General features: G+C 39.1%; 2 protein-coding genes across 14 annotated transcripts in view; both read right to left on the bottom strand.

The window, feature by feature from the left end:
• Positions 1–7070, bottom strand: part of nrcamb (neuronal cell adhesion molecule b) — a 43520-nt gene extending 36450 nt beyond the window's left edge. For 11 of the 12 annotated variants that reach the window (XM_065277304.1, XM_065277313.1, XM_065277308.1 and 8 more), the window contains exon 1: positions 6941–7070. The gene's annotated coding sequence lies outside the window, so the exon portion shown is untranslated. The remainder of the gene's footprint in view (positions 1–6940) is intronic. The other variant, XM_065277305.1, reaches the window with a different exon arrangement.
• An 899-nt stretch (positions 7071–7969) lies between these two features.
• On the bottom strand, positions 7970–19187 carry LOC135768148 (calcium-independent phospholipase A2-gamma). Of its 2 annotated transcripts, none has more exons than XM_065277301.1 (10): positions 19126–19187; positions 17432–18557; positions 15815–15964; positions 15562–15713; positions 15383–15477; positions 15116–15287; positions 14983–15040; positions 14686–14880; positions 10564–10759; positions 7970–10348 (listed from the first exon to the last, which is right to left on the bottom strand). In XM_065277301.1, exons 2-10 carry the CDS (start codon positions 18497–18499, stop codon positions 10083–10085), a joined length of 2352 nt encoding a protein of 783 aa, XP_065133373.1. In that variant the 5' UTR covers positions 18500–18557; positions 19126–19187; the 3' UTR covers positions 7970–10082. The 2 variants fall into 2 exon arrangements, with proteins under 2 accessions (XP_065133373.1, XP_065133372.1); XM_065277300.2 differs by having other exon boundaries at positions 19056–19185.
• Between the last annotated feature and the right edge of the window lie 1317 nt (positions 19188–20504).

Genomic DNA, 20504 nt, shown 5'->3' with positions numbered 1-20504 from the left:
CAAGAACATTTATTATTTTAAAAACACTAAAATCTACTCAAACCTTTTCACACAATCTATCATTTACACTTTTCATGTGTATCTGTCCCTGGATCACTCTGAATCCTAAATGTGTCACAGCTGACAGACTGAATTATGTTCCAGATTAATACCCATTGTCCTCATGGCTCACTCTGATTGGTCGGTTTGAATCCCTTGTGTCATGTGATCTCTCTTTCCCTCTCCTCATTATTGTTTTTTTATACTGATGTAATGTGCTGATGATTTTAATGGCTTTCTGACCTCAATCCCCTATAAAACATTTAAAGCCGAGACAAAGATTAGAGGAGAAAGATTATGATTTTAACAAAGCAAAAACCGGTATATAATTCCCCATCAGCACATCTGGGAATATCATATGTGTTTGTGTATTTTAAAGCTTCATATTCCTGTCTGTACTATGAAATCTAGGCATACATGGCCACATTGCACACAAAACTGTTGTCAGATCAGTGTTTTAGTCAAATGTTTCATAAAGACGTCTCAGAGCAGCTGTGAACCCTCCACTAATCTTCTTTCGGTCTCTTTATACAGCCAATGATGAGGAGAAACTTTAACTAAACTCACTTCTGATGTCATGCTTTCATACTGTGTATGACAAATCACTTTGATGTTTTTCTTCGCTCCTGTAAGATAAAAGCATCTGCTAAATGACTAAATGAAAGAAGACGACTACCAAACTCCCTCAACCAACCTCCTGGATTAAAAACCCCTTGCTGTTCAACAATCACCCCCCCCCCCCCCCCCACACACACACACACACTCTCATATACTTTTCTTTCATTTTTATCTGAAGCGTTACATAATGTCAATCTGTCTTTTTTTTACTTATTTCTTGTGATAAATCTTTTGCTTTAGAGGAATGCCCCCAAAAAGAGAAAATAATCAAATAAGATGGATTAATATTTATGTATTTCTAAATTATAGCAATTTCTAATTAGTTAAAATTAATTCAGTTTTATTTCAAATACTTTTTTTGGGTCGACCAGCCAGAAAAAACTTTTTGTACAACTTTCACTTTGGTTAAACTGCCAACACAGACACACCAAACAAAGTTCATGTGGAGTGCAGGGGTGCATGCTGGGAAACCCTGGAGAAAAAATTCCAGATCTTCTTCTTTTGCTCTGTTTAGGATGATGACCCCCCCCACACACACACCCATCCCACTTGAAGATAAAGACAAGAACAACGACCCCACAAATACAGACACACAAAACAGACAGTCTTTGTTCATCCCTGCTTGCCTCTTCAGCTTGAATGCTTCACACACACACACACACACACACACACACACACACACACACACACACACACACACACACACACACACACACACACACACACACACACACACACACACACACACATACATATGCATAAATACAGACACACACACACACACACACACACACACACACACACACACACACAGACACACACACGCATGTACACACAGACACACACACGCGCACACACACACACACACACACACACACACACGCACACACACAAACACACACATGCATAAATACAGACACACACATACATATACGCACACACATACAGACACACACACACACACACACCTGAGAAATGCCATCAAATGAATAATAAAGCAGATCATGTCTCAGATCTCATCTACATTCATTTACTGAAGACAAAAACATTACAGCAAATATCTAACAGGTCATGAAAACAGCAGAAGTACAGCGGCTATGATCTGTCTGTGAGAGGTATTTGAACATCTGAATATATCTATCTATCCTACAACTGATCTTCATTACTCATTTATAAATACAAGAAACAACTCTCATTATCCCACTTCATAAACAATATATGATAAAAGCATTAGTGCCAATGATGAACAAAAGAAAACATTCATTACCCAGAATTCAGTCTGATCATGGTAAAGGTAAGGCATGTTTCCTGTGTTGACAGATTATTGTTGAGGTACAGCAGGTGTTTGCTCTCTGTTGTCTATAATCCTCACCATCACCTGCCTCATCTGTCTGTTACACAACATCCACGACTGGAACGTATATCAAAAATCATACATTACTTTAACTATACAGCATTTACTTCATGATTTAAACTATTTGAATCTTTTCCTATCGTTCCTATGATTGAAACATTATTTCACAGCAAATACATCAAAAATAAGACTCTGTATTATTATTCACTAATATGAATGTGTGTTTGAATACTGAGCTGTTTTGTATTTATGTTATGGTTCCTGACAGCTGGGATCAGGGTCAGAACATTAGCATATTTAAATCTGTTCAAGAGAGGGAAACATGCACTTTAAAGGGATTTCAGAGTGAGATTTAGTGAATAAAGTAGGCCAACAGCAGCGCTTTACATGCTCTGAGGAGCACAACACACGTTCAGACGACTCCATTATGACATCATCATGATATAAAGCATGCATGTGTGTGTTATTGATGTGTTTATGAGTGACCGGCGGACAGCACGAGCCTCTGAAGACTGAATTTGTTTTGTGGCAGAATACCCAGCATGCCTCAGCAGCCCACAGGGTAAATAAGTGGCATTCACATTCAGATGCTGGAGTGGGACCCCCTCCCACAAAACACTTCTTTCCCATGGGCTCAATGCCACCATGACGCCTGAGACATATGCATACCTGGATCAAACACACACACATACACAAACACAATCTATCACATCAGGCATTAAGATATTTCATATTTCAAACTCAATGCTCAAATTTGTTGTCAGCTCACAAACACACAACAGATTTTAAGCAGAACAACTGAAGAGATTACAAGCACAACAGGCTCAGAGTTCAAGTTGTTGTCTTTGGCTGTGGACCGTTGAGGATCTGCTATTGTCCTCTGTGAGTACAGATCCAAATCTACAGACAATAAGAGCGTCTCCATCATTAGCATTCTATTAATTGGGAGACTTGACCCAGTACTGGAATGTATTGTGTGTGCGTGCGTGCGTGTGCGTGTATATGGTAAACCATAAAGCCACACATGGTCTTTTCTAATATTGTGTACTATAGTATATAATTATTATCATAAAATAAACTTTAAATAACAAAACAGAAATAAAATAATTTGTTATTAACCTCCTAAGACCTCCTAACACTTTTTTGTTGTTTGCACCATAATACTTAATTCTGTGTAACTGGAACCTGTTGAACACAATTACAATTACACTGCTTCATGTTTAAAGAAAAATATTTGGTTGGTTATTATATTTATTGGTTCTTCCTAACCCCAAATAGCTGGAAGAAATCTAAAGTGTAAACCAAACCACTTTCTTTAATCTAATAGAATAACATCATCACCACAACACACTGGTTTTCAGTCCACTGCTCGATGTATATCTAATTTATAAATAACCTGAAGCATCACAGCTCCAAAAAAAAAAAAACTGGAGTGTCACATCCCGAGAATTTTACCTCACAAAACATCACCTGGAGCACCGCATCCCCAAAAATTTTACCTCACAAAACATCACCTGGAGCATCACATCCCCGAGAATATTACCTCAAAATATCACCTGGAGCGTCACATCCCCGAGAATATTACCTCAAAATATCACCTGGAGCGTCGCATCCCCGATAATTTTACCTCACAAAACATCACCTGGAGCGTCACATCCCCAAAAATATTACCTCAAAATATCACCTGGAGCGTCGCATCCCCGATAATTTTACCTCACAAAACATCACCTGGAGCGTCGCATCCCCGATAATTTTACCTCACAAAACATCACCTGGAGCATCACATCCCCGAAAATATTACCTCAAAATATCACCTGGAGCGTCACATCCCCGAGAATATTACCTCAAAATATCACCTGGAGCGTCACATCCCCGAGAATATTACCTCAAAATATCATCTGGAGCGTCGCATCCCTGAGAATATTACCTCAAAATATCACCTGGAGCGCCGCATCCACGAGAATTTTACCTCACAAAACATCACCTGGAGCGCCGCATCCCCAAAAATTTTACCTCACAAAACATCACCTGGAGCTTTGCATCCCCAATAATTTTACCTCACAAAACATCACCTGAAGCGTCACATCCCCAAGAATATTACCTCAAAATATCACCTGGAGCGTCACATCCCCGAGAATATTACCTCAAAATATCACCTGGAGCGTCGCATCCCCGATAATTTTACCTCACAAAACATCACCTGGAGCGTCGCATCCCCGATAATTTTACCTCACAAAACATCACCTGGAGCGTCACATCCCCGAGAATATTACCTCACAAAATATCACCTGGAGCGTCACATCCCCGAGAATATTACCTCAAAATATCACCTGGAGCGCCGCATCCCCGAGAATTTTACCTCACAAAACATCACCTGGAGCGCCGCATCCCCAAAAATTTTACCTCACAAAACATCACCTGGAGCTTCGCATCCCCGATAATTTTACCTCACAAAACATCACCTGGAGCGTCACATCCCCGAGAATATTACCTCAAAATATCACCTGGAGCGTCGCATCCCCGATAATTTTACCTCACAAAACATCACCTGGAGCGTCACATCCCCAAAAATATTACCTCAAAATATCACCTGGAGCGTCGCATCCCCGATAATTTTACCTCACAAAACATCACCTGGAGCGTCGCATCCCCGATAATTTTACCTCACAAAACATCACCTGGAGCATCACATCCCCGAAAATATTACCTCAAAATATCACCTGGAGCGTCACATCCCCGAGAATATTACCTCAAAATATCACCTGGAGCGTCACATCCCCGAGAATATTACCTCAAAATATCATCTGGAGCGTCGCATCCCTGAGAATATTACCTCAAAATATCACCTGGAGCGCCGCATCCACGAGAATTTTACCTCACAAAACATCACCTGGAGCGCCGCATCCCCAAAAATTTTACCTCACAAAACATCACCTGGAGCTTTGCATCCCCAATAATTTTACCTCACAAAACATCACCTGAAGCGTCACATCCCCAAGAATATTACCTCAAAATATCACCTGGAGCGTCACATCCCCGAGAATATTACCTCAAAATATCACCTGGAGCGTCGCATCCCCGATAATTTTACCTCACAAAACATCACCTGGAGCGTCGCATCCCCGATAATTTTACCTCACAAAACATCACCTGGAGCGTCACATCCCCGAGAATATTACCTCACAAAATATCACCTGGAGCGTCACATCCCCGAGAATATTACCTCAAAATATCACCTGGAGCGCCGCATCCCCGAGAATTTTACCTCACAAAACATCACCTGGAGCGCCGCATCCCCAAAAATTTTACCTCACAAAACATCACCTGGAGCTTCGCATCCCCGATAATTTTACCTCACAAAACATCACCTGGAGCGTCACATCCCCGAGAATATTACCTCAAAATATCACCTGGAGCGTCACATCCCCGAGAATATTACCTCAAAATATCACCTGGAGCGTCGCATCCCCGATAATTTTACCTCAGAAAACATCACCTGGAGCATCGCATCACCGATAATTTTACCTCACAAAACATCACCTGGAGCGTCACATCCCCAAGAATATTACCTCAAAATATCACCTGGAGCGTCACATCCCCAAGAATATTACCTGACAATATCACCTGGAGCGCCGCATCCCCGAGAATATTACCTCACAAAACATCACCTGGAGCGTCACATCCCCGAGAATATTACTTCAAAATATCACCTGGAGCGTCACATCCCCGAGAATATTACCTCAAAATATCACCTGGAGTGTCACATCCCCGAGAATATTACCTCACAAAACATCACCTGGAGCGTCAAACCCCCGAGAATATTACCTCACAAAACATCACCTGGAGCGTCACATCCCCGAGAATATTACCTCACAAAACATCACCTGGAGCGTCACATCCCTGAAAACGAGTGAATATTATATTACAAAACATCACTTGTATGTGATCAGATTGACGAATATTACCTCACAAAACATCACCTGGAGCATCACATCCCCGAGAATATTACCTCACAAAATATCACCTGGAGCGTCACATCCCCGAGAATATTACCTGACAATATCACCTGGAGCGCCGCATCCCCGAGAATATTACCTCACAAAACATCACCTGGAGCATCACATCCCCGAGAATATTACCTCAAAATATCACCTGGAGCGTCACATCCCCGAGAATATTACCTCAAAATATCACCTGGAGTGTCACATCCCCGAGAATATTACCTCAAAATATCACCTGGAGCGTCACATCCCCGAGAATATTACCTCACAAAACATCACCTGGAGCGTCACATCCCCGAGAATATTACCTCAAAATATCACCTGGAGTGTCACATCCCCGAGAATATTACCTCAAAATATCACCTGGAGCGTCACATCCCCGAGAATATTACCTCACAAAACATCACCTGGAGCGCCGCATCCCCGAGAATATTACCTCACAAAACATCACCTGGAGCGTCACATCCCCGAGAATATTACCTCACAAAACATCACCTGGAGCGCCGCATCCCCGAGAATATTACCTCAAAATATCACCTGGAGCGTCACATCCCCGAGAATATTACCTCAAAATATCACCTGGAGCGTCACATCCCCGAGAATATTACCTCAAAATATCACCTGGAGCGTCACATCCCCGAGAATATTACCTCAAAACATCACCTGGAGCGTCACATCCCTGAAAACGAGTGAATATTATATTACAAAACATCACTTGTACGTGATCAGATTGACGAATATTACCTCACAAAACATCACGTGGAGCATCACATCCCCGATAGACGAGTGCAAATATTTCATCTCACATAAACACGACTCGTGTCACGAGATACAGTATATCTAGGGTCCCGAGCGCGTTTCTTGCCATTAAACTTGTGAATGATGACATTGAAACTGTCAGATCATAACAAACACAAGAGCTACTCACTCACTCAATGCCACAGCTGATTCTGGATCAGATTCTGGTCCGGTCGGTGTGTGTTGTATTCGGTCCAGTTCTCTCACTCTGTATCCGCGCGCAGATCTTCGGTAAATGCATGCAGCTCGCGTGGACGCGCCGACCCAAATGCGCGCAGCCCTCGAGAACGCGCAGGGTTCAGAATCTCACTGCAGCGACGCCTCCGATCACTACTGACCCGAGATCAGTTTGACTGAATAAACCCCATCGATTTATATAAAAGCACATTAAATTAAATACATGATTTAAAACAAAAAACAATGAGGAAGCGGTTAATGTGATATAAAAATACTGTGAGAATATTATATGAAATTTAAAGAGTGTTTTTATTAGAGTAATGATTTTTGGAGAAATGTAGATTTGAATGTTTGTTTTCTGTGTGTTTTGCAGAAGTTCCTGTATGTATGTGTTTAGTGGGACAACACCAAACCCTAAAGGATACTCAATATTTCTGTGAATCCAGTTTGAAATAAACACGTGTTGTGTGCATCAATGTAGCACTGTATATAAATATAGATTAGGACCTACATTACTGTTACTAAAGCTGATAAATCTGTCTGATCTGATATATCCAACATGAGTGAGACGTCTTTAGCAGAAGATCAAACAATGCCAGTAAATGAAGCAGAAACATCACACACATCTCTTACTGGACTCCTGAGGTTTTTAACTTACTGTAATCCAGTGTTTCTCTGTTAAACAAAATCTATCATGATGAAATTATATTTACATTTAACTACTCAGTGTTGTGGGCGGTTTATAAGACATTACTAGACTCTTGGGGTTGGTTTCTTACGCAAGTTTTCATCTCTAGATTTGACTTGGGTCTGAATCTGATACAGTATCTGATGTAAGATGAGAGATGTAAGAACTTACCCAGAAGAATACCCAGAAATCAACAGCGACACCCCGATGATCACTCAACAACATCCCATCATGACAATAAGAACCATAAGCTTTCCTAAAATACTCCAATACCAATGGACAAACACATATAAAGTAATAAAAGGTAAATCTTTATTAATTTGTCAGAAAAAAACCAATCACAACCGTCAAAAGATCTTTAGAAGTTTTTACTTATTTAACTTATCAAAGACACACTGCAGAGATGTTTACTGGAAAACAACTTCATAGATTCAAACTGATTCAGTAAATCCAGTCAGAACCTCATTCACATTCAAACTGATACACAGACACAGAGAGCAGGAGAATAACATCACAACACACATGTGAAATAAATCTGAACTTCATTATGTTTATATATCAGTACAGAGAAAATAACATCTGAATACAAGTGAATGATGTCATAAACAATACTGTAAATATTTGTGTCAAACAATCAACTGCTTTTAATTTAATTTAACTAAATATTTAACTAAATAACAATAACTTTATTAGCATAAATTCCTTCAATAATAAACTATTTGTTTTCAATATTTCATCTTAAACTACAAACCATGAGGAAAACTTTGAGCTGTCAAAATCTTATCAAGACCTCTGAAACTCTTCATAAGTTATTCAAATAATACGAGTGATGATACAGACGAACCACAACAGTGGTTAAAGATACTTGCATTACATCTGGATTGGATGATTTTAAAGTCCCCGTAAAGTCAGATATTAAATGTGTTATGCGTTTGTCACAACACAGAAAAATGCATTATTAAAAAATTGCCACAAATAAGTTATCAAAATCTTGGAAAATCTGTCAGTATTTCCTGCTCTCAAACACTGGGAGCGCTGAAACCACGCCCACTGGCCGAAAGCTGCCATCTTAACTTTCAGATGTCACTACAACCTGATGGATGCTCAAGTGTGTCATTGAGTCACTGTTTTAGCCCCGCCCAAATAATCCTGAACACAGAAATAATAGTTTTACGTAGTTTACAGTCTTTGTGTGGTGTTTCAGCAGTACGTGTCTAACATTTATATTTATAATGTGTGCAGAAAGAATTTTCAAGATTGACTTTACAGGGACTTTAATAATGTGTACTGTACCCAAAAACTAAATCTAAACTACTCATTATGTCCACACACTGAAACGCATGTTACAATAAAAACTCTGATTGATAAAACTACTGACAGCACCATAAAGTTAAAACTAATGTAAAGAAACAAACAACCACGTTTAAAGGACTCACAGGTCAAAGGTTATTCACAGACAGATTCATACTGTATGAATGAGTGTACTGTGATGTCATGAAGTGCTTACATATGTGTCTGCGTGTTTTGTCTTTAAAATGTCTATGGCATTTGTCCAGTCCTGTCAAAATAAACCTTTTTAATTACAATGAGTCATATAAATGATCAAACATGAACAAACACAACATGTACAGAATTCATCTGGCCCATGTTATTCGCTCTGGATCAGACAAACACCTGTTACTGTATGATGTCACAGGTGCTGAGAGCTGATTGGTCACAAAACTTCTCATATATTGAGGTAAAAGTCATATGAATGGTCAAGAGCTCTGTGATCACGCTGTTATTGGCTCAGTGGGTATTTATTTTGCATTACACATTAACATAAAAATATTAGTGTTATTATTTGGGTTTAAATTAATTATTAATATTAAACTCATTAATATTAAAAACTCAACTTAATATTGGAGCTTATTTTATGTACTTTCAACTATAGGTAAAATCACACATTTCATATAAGAAGTCACAAATGATTTAACAGATGCCCATTTTGTCTACATGATATTATGTTTTGATGTCTGTTTTTACTTTATTTTAATCATTTTATATAAAGTTTGAGAAAGTATAAATACTGCTAAATGATAAATTAATAATTCATATAAGTAAAAATCTGTAAAACACAAAACATAAGGGTGTGTCAATAATGACAGATTATTTTTAGGGGGGTCCCTTTTTACTATAGTTTTTCATGTCAACAGGTAATTTACAATGAAAATGATGTAATAAATCCTCTTCACCCCCCTTGAGTTTTATTTGAATAATGTGAATCTCTCTTTACTGGAAACATCTGTCGTCTGGAGTAAAACTCAATTCATTCTTGATATTGAGTCTTTGAGTGATTGTAGAATTTGGCACTGAGTGTTTTGTTACCCAGATGACAGCAGGGCAGTGAGGAAAGTCTTTTTTCCTCCTATCGTTTGTACAAACCCTCGTACATGTGTGCTTTGAGTTGAATCCACTCGGTCAGTCTCTGTTTGGAGCTCTTGTCTCTCATCAGCTCATTCACAGCTCGTTTGAGTTTCTCATGGTTTCTCTCCAGATATCGAAGCCCTTCTGTTTGCATCTGCTGAAGTTTCTCATGTCTGCTCTCGTCCAGAGGAACCTCCTCGCTCATGTACGGGTTAAACCTAAAGTACGTGTGTGGAGGGAGAAGAGCATCCAGCATTGTGTGAACTTCTGCAAAACACACAGAAAACAAACATTCAAACTACATTTCTCCATTTTCATGAGCTACTTGTGTTAGTTTGTGACCAATCTTCTTTAGTTTAGAGGATGATTAAATCTACTTGCGTCATAAGAAATGGCAAGAATATTTGTGATACGACTTGTGAAACATTGGACAGCATATGGTTCATACAGTGTAAACACAAGCGTGCATACACCGGCCTCACCCTCAGTGTCTGTGGCGCTGCTGATGACGTTTGTAAGTTTAGTCTTGAGACTGGTGTACGTGACGCTGTTCCTGCCAGAGGTCTCGAAGCGTCCGGTTCCTAAAGATACCACACACTGCAGCGGGACACCCGGCCACAGACACTGACACTCATGAATGGCCAGAGCTGTGGGGTTATTGATCAGCAAACCTCCGTCCTGCACACACACAAACAATTAAACATCATCATCTTCATCATCACAACAGAACAGCCAGAGAGACACGCCAGACCGAACATGTTGACTTTATCTCATGATTTTTAGCAGATCATTCAGGTCACTGGCTAACCCTACCCACTGAAGACAAAACACACAAACTTATAGTTCAAACCATCTACAGCTATTCTACATCACTAATACAGACTGGACTGAACCGCTTTCATGTCAAATGTAAACATAAATCAAACTCCAGATTCTGAGTCCCACCAACCAAAACATGATGTCTTGACATCACATGAACCTTTAAAACATGTCCAGATGATGATCACTGAACACAATGTAATGTCTGTAGCTGATTCACAATTTGAAGGCTCTGAACTATTAAGAAAGCGACCTCAGAAGGCGAGCACTTAGTCTTTTAAGGTCGCAGCCTCGGAAGTCCACGAAGAGAACTGAAATGAGACATAATTTACGTCACAGTGGAGACTTTTTGTGACTTTTAGACTTTGGAGGTTGCAGCCTTTGAATTGGGACATGGCTTGTGTGTTTGATGTTTGTGTATCCTGTGACTTATCTGCATTAATTAACCAGAGCCTCAGTAATCTCCACAGAAAGCAACATCTGAGACGGACCAGAAACGTCTGACTGTCTAATAATGAAGTAAAGACTCATTTCATATCAATGTTTGCTCAGCGAGGTTGATTAACGCCTCATTATTGAGGCTCTGCAGATATATGGAGATTGACCATGCTTTAGGAGGAAAAGGGCTCTAGAAGAGTTACCCCACAGGACAACGACCCTGTTACCATTAAAGAAGATAAACTGTCAGTGTGAAAGACAGCAGAGAGATATATGTTATGGCCTACCCACAAACCACCTCCAAAAGATCCCTGTCCTAAAAAGAAATTAAAGCTCATTGTAAAGCAGTTTGTCTTCACCATACAGATCTACAGATTCAACAACAGCCAATCAATGGTTTAGCTGAACAAACAGTTGACCAATCAATGTCTAGGAATCTCACTGATCACACGGGTCATTTACATAAAACAACTGAATGAAGAGAACAGATGTGTGAAGATCTTTAGGTGATTTCTGTAAATTAGGTTCATCTGAATGACTCAGTGTCCTTTCAATAATTCATTCCTATCAATAACTGCAGAAACACTGAGATGAGAAAACTCAGAAAGAGAGAAAAGTACAAGATTTAAAAACCTCTGTGACTATGGAGGAGTTTTCAGCTATGATTTATCACTAGAATATCAAACACAGCAATACTTCAGTAAAAATATCTATACTGTATATTTGAATATGAAAATTACCCAGTGATCTCTCAATATTTATATTACAACAAAAACTAAACGTCACTCCTTTATTCAATACCACAACAATCCTGAAACTTCATGACAACACAAACTTCACACACAAGATTAATGTCTTTATATTTTCTCTAAAGCAAGGTTACAGAGGAGATCAAGCTAAAGCCTCCAGTGACTGACAGGTCAAAGTTCATTTCCTCTTAAAAGATCTGACCTGCTAATGTCACTCACAAAAACACAACGGGTCAAAAGTCAGAGAGGTTCAGGCGAGATATTTCCTCTACAGAAAGATCAGATCAGATCAGATCATTGACTGAGTCATTCTGATCACTGCTCATTCAGTCTTTAAAAACATCAATTCTCTGTTTATTTATTTTCTGTTTCTGGTGTTATTGTGACTCAGATCAAACTGAATCATTTACTGAACAGAATCTGACTTCAGTAAACTGGATGAACATTGAGCTATCAGTCATAATCACTCCTAACCGTATAACTGAATCAATGAATGTGTGTTTAGTGTCAGTGACCGCTGAAATAAAAGCACAAAAACATGAGGTTTAAATCTGTTAAAGATTCCTGCAGATTAAAACACGATACAGTGATATTAATAAAGAACAGAGATCAATTCTGTGTGACTGACAGACAGACGTGACATTTGATTGGTCAGTGCACGAGGTCATTACAGAACAGTATGTCATTACTCTTGACTAGTTCTCTTCTGTGACCTCTGACCTCTGCTGTAAGTGAGGTTCAAGTTGTGGCAATTAAAACCCAAAGGTGGGAGCTCCATGTGGTTGAAAGAGAGAGAGAGAGAGAGAGAGATACAGATATGATATTATCCCATGACATGAGTGCAGTGCATGAGAAACACTGTGTTGTTGTTTATATTATGATCTGACCCAGAGCTGATAATTCTCACAAACCTAAACTAATACTTTATTTGACTTTATATATGTTTTCAATCAGCAAATACAAATTAAACACTAATTAAACACTAAACCTTCACGTGTGTTGCAGAGTCATCATAAGGAAATTAATCGGATGTGTTTGAAATGAGTGTGCACTGAAAAAAAATTATTCATTCAATGTACTTAATTTTTTAAGATAAGTGGTTGCCATCAAATTATTTAAGCTACATTTAAACAAAAAAATATTTAAATAAAAAACTTTTGTTTAAATGTTGATTTCGTCTACTTACCTTAAAAAAATTTAGTACATTGAATGAATAATTTTTTCTGTGTGTGTTTGTATTGATCTGACAGTGATGTTTACACTGTGTGAATAGCATGACTGTTAATGTATACACTCAAGTTTAAAAGGTGTTAAATCTGATTGGATGAGATGGGTTTGATGTAAGTGTAAAACAATCAATAATGACACACCTGTGACTGTGTTTCTTATAAGAGATTACTGATGCTCATAGGCTTTATAAAAGTTTAGGGTGATCCAGAAAGCATCACTTCTGCATGATAATATCACACTACACAATCTATCATGGTGAATGATCTTTGACATCACTCATTGAGACTCTCTGAAGTCAAGTGTTCATCTGTCTGCAAGAAGATCAGAAGCAAATTTACCACTGACCACACAACAGCTTCATTGTGTCACATAACGGCACTGTGGGTGTCTGAGGAAAATCACAGGATAGGAACCTTGTGACACTTTCCCATAATGCCTAGAGCCTATTCAACACTCAGACCGCTACAAATGTGAACACTGAATGTCTCTGCATTCGACTCGGTGTAAAAGATAAGACTCGTGTGCACATCTACGTGAGCCGACTGGAGACAGGAGTACGAACACACAGTCTGAAGAGGAGATTACTGGAAATTACCCATCAGTCCCTCCAATTTAAAAGTGAGTAAAACCAGCATTATGCCTTAACAGGTCACATTTATATGCGCTTCGGCTGTTCATTTACATCACAACAACAAACCAAAATTTGTGAAACAGTGACATCGTGCACATCTGTATTACATGTTCATAGACAATGTGACATCATCAACTATATGCCAAGCATCCATAATAAATATTCATGGATATATTTCATGTTTGTCATGTAAATGTACCCTGAAAATCCATCAGACATCTCACTTAAGCTGATAGACTGATATAAACCCATCTAGTAAAGTCGGCTATATCTAGAAAGCTGCCTCTGCAAAGACTGTAAAACAAGAAAACAATCTGACCGCTCTGATACCATCACAAATCAAACACACAGACGCGTGATGCTGACTCTTGTGTTTTCCTGAGTAAATGATGTAAATATACCATACACTGACATCCTTTAAATCAATGTAAAGAGAAAACCATCACAGATCAATGTGACAATGACCATCACAGACATCTGGAAATATGAGTGTGTCTCTGCTGGTACTGTAGCATGAAAAGATTGTGGCTGTTGGTGTCACGCTCAATGTAAAGTCTGGCCCACATAAATTCATTCTGTCAAGAATCACCCACAGTCTGTTTCTGTGAAAGCTTATATATGTTTCAGAGACATTGGTAAACAAGCCATATCCTCATGCAGACTCAAACACCTTAAATCAGATGATTTCAGTCAACATTAAATGTGTCATGCATATCTCAAACTACGTTTGGTCTGACCTGATGTAGGTCGTTTCCCAGCGCAAACTCTTGGAAATACCCTGGAGCGGCAGACGACGCTCGGATCGCCTCCCACATCTTGTGCTTGCAGCCGCCGCGGTAATGCGAGCGCACCCCGGGCGGCAGGATGTAGTTCCTGAAGACGTAGGCCTTTACTGGTGGCCCTTTGTTTCCCACGGTGCTCACCGCTGCCACCTGGTGGATAACAACATCCACAGCGACAACAAGCTGAAGTCTACTTCTCTCAAAACTCACAAACACATATGAAAGACATTCAAGTCAATTAAAATCACCCACTTTTGGGCAGTCAGGGTTACGTGACGATTCAATGAGGAGATCTGAGCCCATTTTCTCCCTGTGGAAGGTCAAAGATGAAATGAGATGAGGATTTTCTTTTCCTATTGTTTGAGAAAAACATTCAATGACTCACTTGAGAACTTTTTCCCAGATCTCGCTGTCGTAGAAGGCGTGACTCCAGCCCATCTTTACCGTTCCTACAATCACGTTCTGTCTGAAGACATCCGAGCTTAACTTCCTGTAGAGATCCTCACACTCCTTCACAGGCATCTGAAAGACTCCCAGCATGAAGCCCAATATAGCACCTGACACACACACACACATACATCTCTTATTCACATCTATAACGGCACAGGCGTAGAGAAGCTGCTGTAGCAGTATTAGTAGAGAGGACTCTTACCGGTACTAACACCACAGATGTAGTCAAACAGTTGGTAGATGGGTCGTCCTGATAGCTCCTCAAGTCTGTTTAGAGCCTGAAGAGCCATCAGACCCCTGAGGAAACACACATAATGAATGCAAAGATGAAACCACAAAAGTTTTGTGAACGGCAAACAGATCTAAGAGCAGTCGGGTCACCTGGTTCCTCCTCCATCTATGGACAAGATGCGGATGCCTCTCTTCTTCACCGGCTCGATGTAGCCCACCAGAGCCAAAGCCTCCCTCACAGCGGCCTTCAGGGACACATCGCTCGCCTGGCGCAAGCGGAGCAGACACGGTATGACCTTCTCCTGAGACCGAGAGAGAGATTTAACATGTTAGAAAAGAGCAAGAAACTCTTCTTCCCTGGATGACCAATGATGGCTGGGGTTAAAATCACCAAAGCACTCGCCTTGACGGCTACAGATCGTGTTTCTGGAAACTTCAGCAGATGAAGACTAAGTTCCTCAACCCTACTGATGTAGAGTCGCACGTCTGATGCCCGATGAAGAGCCTGGACCAGAGCCCGGGTTCGATTATCCACACTTACCCGAGCAATGATCTGAACAAGAAACATAACATCTGCATTTTTTGTCGAAACTTGACAAATACCAAGAATAAATTCAACTGGAAATCAAAGCTTGCATGAACATTTATCTCACTGACAGGTCCAGACAGGCCTCACATGCTATGAGCATCTGTGTGAGTTTATTTTTAAAAACAGTTCCCAGAAAAGGCCTGAACATAAGATCTCATCATACAGTGCATCACATTACATGTACATTCAGTCAGTAAGCATGTGTAATCTACAGCAGGGACAGACAACTGGCGGCCTGACGGTCATCTTTGTCTGATTTAAAATCAGCGCTTTAAAGCCACCTTTCCACTGTACACAACAAATGACGGCCAATAAACCACAAAGAAAATTACTAATTATCAATCCCTTTTGGTTTAATTTCATTAATAACACTTGGCATAGGTGTTTATTTACTCATTTATTTATTCCACTATGGTGAATATTCGTATATTAAAGGGTAATGTGCTGGAAAGAGCATCTCTCCTATTTTGACACAGATTTATAATTAAACTAAAATACGACTACCACTAGAGGGCGAACTCAGACAGTCGTGTCCAAATGCCGTGTACAGTGGAAAGGCAGTTTAGCCTTTATACTTTATAAATATTATAAACATGAAGTGCAATTTAAGTCATTAGGAGAAGACTGGCTATATGTCGTGATTGCATGCATATGTTTACTTGAAATGTAACAATTTACGAAAGTTAAAGATATAAACAAATAATGAACTATTAAGTTGAACTATTAACATTCAGCTTTTGCAATGTTAAACTGCAATTGTTTTTAAAATATTAAAAAAGAAAATATGAGTTTTCAGTAATTCATTTAAAAGGTAAAATACTAGATACAAGAAAGAAATGTGCATCTTTTTTGTTTTTTATTGTTTTTAAATATATGACCTAAGTAACAAAAACAACATAAGTTAGCCTATAACATATATAAATAGGTAAAAGTACAAAATATAACAGGTAAAAATAAGGGTAAAAGTTTAGCCCGAATCATATTTACATTTTTTAAATTTGAGTAAAGAGTAGTTAAAGACCCCTGATCTACAGTATTTTACCGTTAACATGTGAATTTAAAACAGTAAAACTATATTGGGGGTTATGCTGATGAAGTCATTGAATTTCTGTTCCTACTGTGGACTAACTGACAGCCAATCAGAAAAGACATTTCATTGTTTCATTACCAGTTAAAGAGATAGTTCACCCAAAACTGAAATTTCTGTCATCATTTACTCCTCCCCTCATGTTGCTCTGATGGTAAGCAGCACACAGTCGACTATATCCAGGTTTAGTAGGAAACACAAATACTATGAAAGTCAATGGGTACCATCAAACGTGTTGTGTTCAACAGAATAAAGAAACTCAACATGAGGGTGAAGAAATGATGAGAGGATTTTATTTTCGTGTGAGCTATCCCTCTCCTCCTGCTTTAGGAGTCTCCAGGTACCTTCTCTCTCTGGAGCAGCAGACGTTTGGCTCTCTCATCTGGGTCTCGCTGATCTTTACTCGCTGAGGCTTCGTTGGGTTTACTGCTGCTGTTTTCAGCTGGAGAGCATTCCTTTGCATTCACTTTAGCTTCATTTCTGAACCTGGGAACCAGCGGGGTGATGTAGTTTCCCACAAACGTTTGGATGCTCGGCGCTGAGTGGGTAAAGTAATTCCCGAGCCCTTTACTCACAGTGAAAGCTGAACTTGGGGTTGAGGGTTCGTTCTTTGATAGCTGTCGCTCTTCATGAGGACTTTGATCGTTTTCATATTGTTGTGTCAGATCGGCGTGCACAGATTTCTTCTCTTCTGTTTTAATAAAGCTGCCAAAGTAAGAGTTTATATGATGAGACAGGTAACTGTAGGTCTCACCCAGGTCAATGCTGAGGGAGCTTGGGTGAAAAAGGGGTGTGGTCTGTTGAGTTGTGACAGAGCTTGTAGGCGGAGCTGCAGTTTTGTCCTGAGGTTTCACAGTCTGTGAGGTCACGCTTACATTATTGGTGCTGTGACAGGCGGCTGTCACTTCAAGCTTTTTCCTTATCAGAGTTTCAGTTGTTGTGGCAGTGGGCGGAGTCAAGGGTAAATTAGGAGGTGGAGTTAAGTTTGACAATCTCTCTTGCTCTTTACCTGACAGCGTTTCTGGATTTTCTTCCTGAGTCTCAGCCTCTTGATTGCTGCTCGGTTTGAGTCGGGCGATTCGGGACCGAATGTCTAGTTGGGTCACGCTCACCGCTTTCGAGATTAAATCTAAAGTGCTCCGCAGACGCGACATGCCATATCTCAGGTCTGTTGACCCACGGTACACCGTTGTGCTGAAGTTAGAGATGTTGGTGTAGGGCTCCACCCGAAACCTACAGAAGCAGAACCTCCGGCCTGGCGTGAGTCTCTCTGTGCTGCACGACGGTGTTTTGATGTACAGACGACATAACGGCTTCCTCAGCGGGTAAACAGAGAGAGAGACTGATGCCCGTCGGCCAGGTCTGCGCCATACATGCAGCATACAGGAGTCCAGCAGACAGACGAGAGTCATCACATCAGCGTCACGAGATCAGACCAAAACCTTCTCATCTTCACTCACAGTCTGATACCTGTCAACACAATCTGTGTCTTTAACAATCTTTCCCTTAACAAACACACTACCATAATAATAAACACACAATCTGTCATTTAGTTTGTATGATGTAAATAAATACAATATTTACATACGTCATAAAATTACGCTATTTATATCTGTCATCAAAACTATGGTTAAATATTTCAGTGTAAACTAAGGTTACTACAGTAAATGTTAAGACCGTAACATTCAAAACATGCTTACAATGCAAACGCGTTTCTGATGTTTTGATTTTATGGTATTTATGACATAGTTAAAGTAGCAAAGGTTAAGTTAACTTAACATTTATATTTTACATAAACACAAACAATATATTGTTTACTTTATGAAAAAAATTCAACACCCATAAAACGATAAAATAAGAGGTTTCATATAAATACGACATTAAATGTAGGACAAAAGTTACCGGGTCACACAGATATAACTGGACAAAAGCATTATTATTACTATAATTATTACAATAAACACATACCTGCTGGTTAAAGACTGTGGTGTTTGAATGTGGGCTAAACAGTTAAAGATATTTGAGTTGTTTTACTCGCGTCAGCTTGTTTACGGGTCAACGCGATAGACTGATCAACATACAGCGCGCGACCTCTTCCGCACTCAGTCACGTGATCTTCACTGAAGCATTTGATTGGCTGCATGATTGAATTATTATTTTTAGTAGAGCCATAGATGTGCGCTGAAGTGCAGAAAATATGAACAACAGATCGAAAAGATAATGGAAGAATTTAGAAAACTTGGGTTGTCAGTGACAGAAAGAAAGAACAATGCGGAAAAAGTTTTTGGAATATCTTAATAATGACGGGACTGATGTGATGATGAGGAGATGAACAGTACACGAAACAATCCGGAAGATGGAGGTGTTGCAACGCTTTTGGATGCAAGCTGCCGCACTACACTGTTAAACCTAAAGAAAGACTGAAATCATATCGTGTATATTGTCTAGGTAACAAACAGCAAAACACGTTTCGTTCCTCTTTGCATGATACAGAAGAATATTATATACCTCTTCGATACTTTCGACGATATCAATTCCACAATCCACCACGAGAGCGCGCTCAGATTTTCGCAAAAACATCTCCGTAAACAGCAAAAAATGTGGCATTTTCTTAATAATGAGTAGTTTTAACATTCTGGATTTATTCGGTCCACACATGGTGAGTAGTACATTTGAAATAAAGGGATAGTTCACCCAAAAATGAAAATTCTCTCATTACTCACACTCATGTTGTTACAAACCTTTATAAAATGTCTTTGTTTTGATGAACACAAAGGAAGAGTACTACAGAAGTGAATGGGGCTCATAACGGGTTGGTTTCAAACATTCCTTAAAATAACTTCTTTCGTGTTTATCAGAATAAATACATTTATACAGGTTTGCACCAACATAAGAGAGAGTAAATGATAAGAGATTTTTCATTTTTGGGTGAACTATCCCTTTAATATTGGACAATAAAGCCCCTACAGAAAGCCACATATAGAACTAATAGGGGCAGTTTCACAGAAAGGGTTTGTCCTAGTCTCAGCTCATATGACAAACATATATATTTTCAAATATAAAAAATTTGTACTGAAATATTTTTTGAAATTTGTTTACAAAAATTTATTTTTCACTAATATATTTATAATAATGATATAATAATTATAATGTATATATAATTCTTATATAATTATTTAAAACTAATGACATTTTGAAGAATTTATATTCATGTCACATTGGAAGAAAATCCCTGTATGTTACAAACATGTAAACATAACAGGATTGAAAAGATTAAAATGAAATATATTTTCAACTGCAACCTTATACATTTTATACTTATACTTTATACATTTCATACTAACTTCATTCAAATTCAAAAACAATTTTAATTAAGCTTTACTTTCTAAAAATTTTATTTAGTATATATGTAAACAT

This window comes from Paramisgurnus dabryanus, chromosome 23 (assembly GCF_030506205.2).
Source record: "Paramisgurnus dabryanus chromosome 23, PD_genome_1.1, whole genome shotgun sequence".
NCBI lineage: Eukaryota > Metazoa > Chordata > Actinopteri > Cypriniformes > Cobitidae > Paramisgurnus > Paramisgurnus dabryanus.
This window is presented reverse-complemented; position numbering and strand designations above follow the sequence as displayed.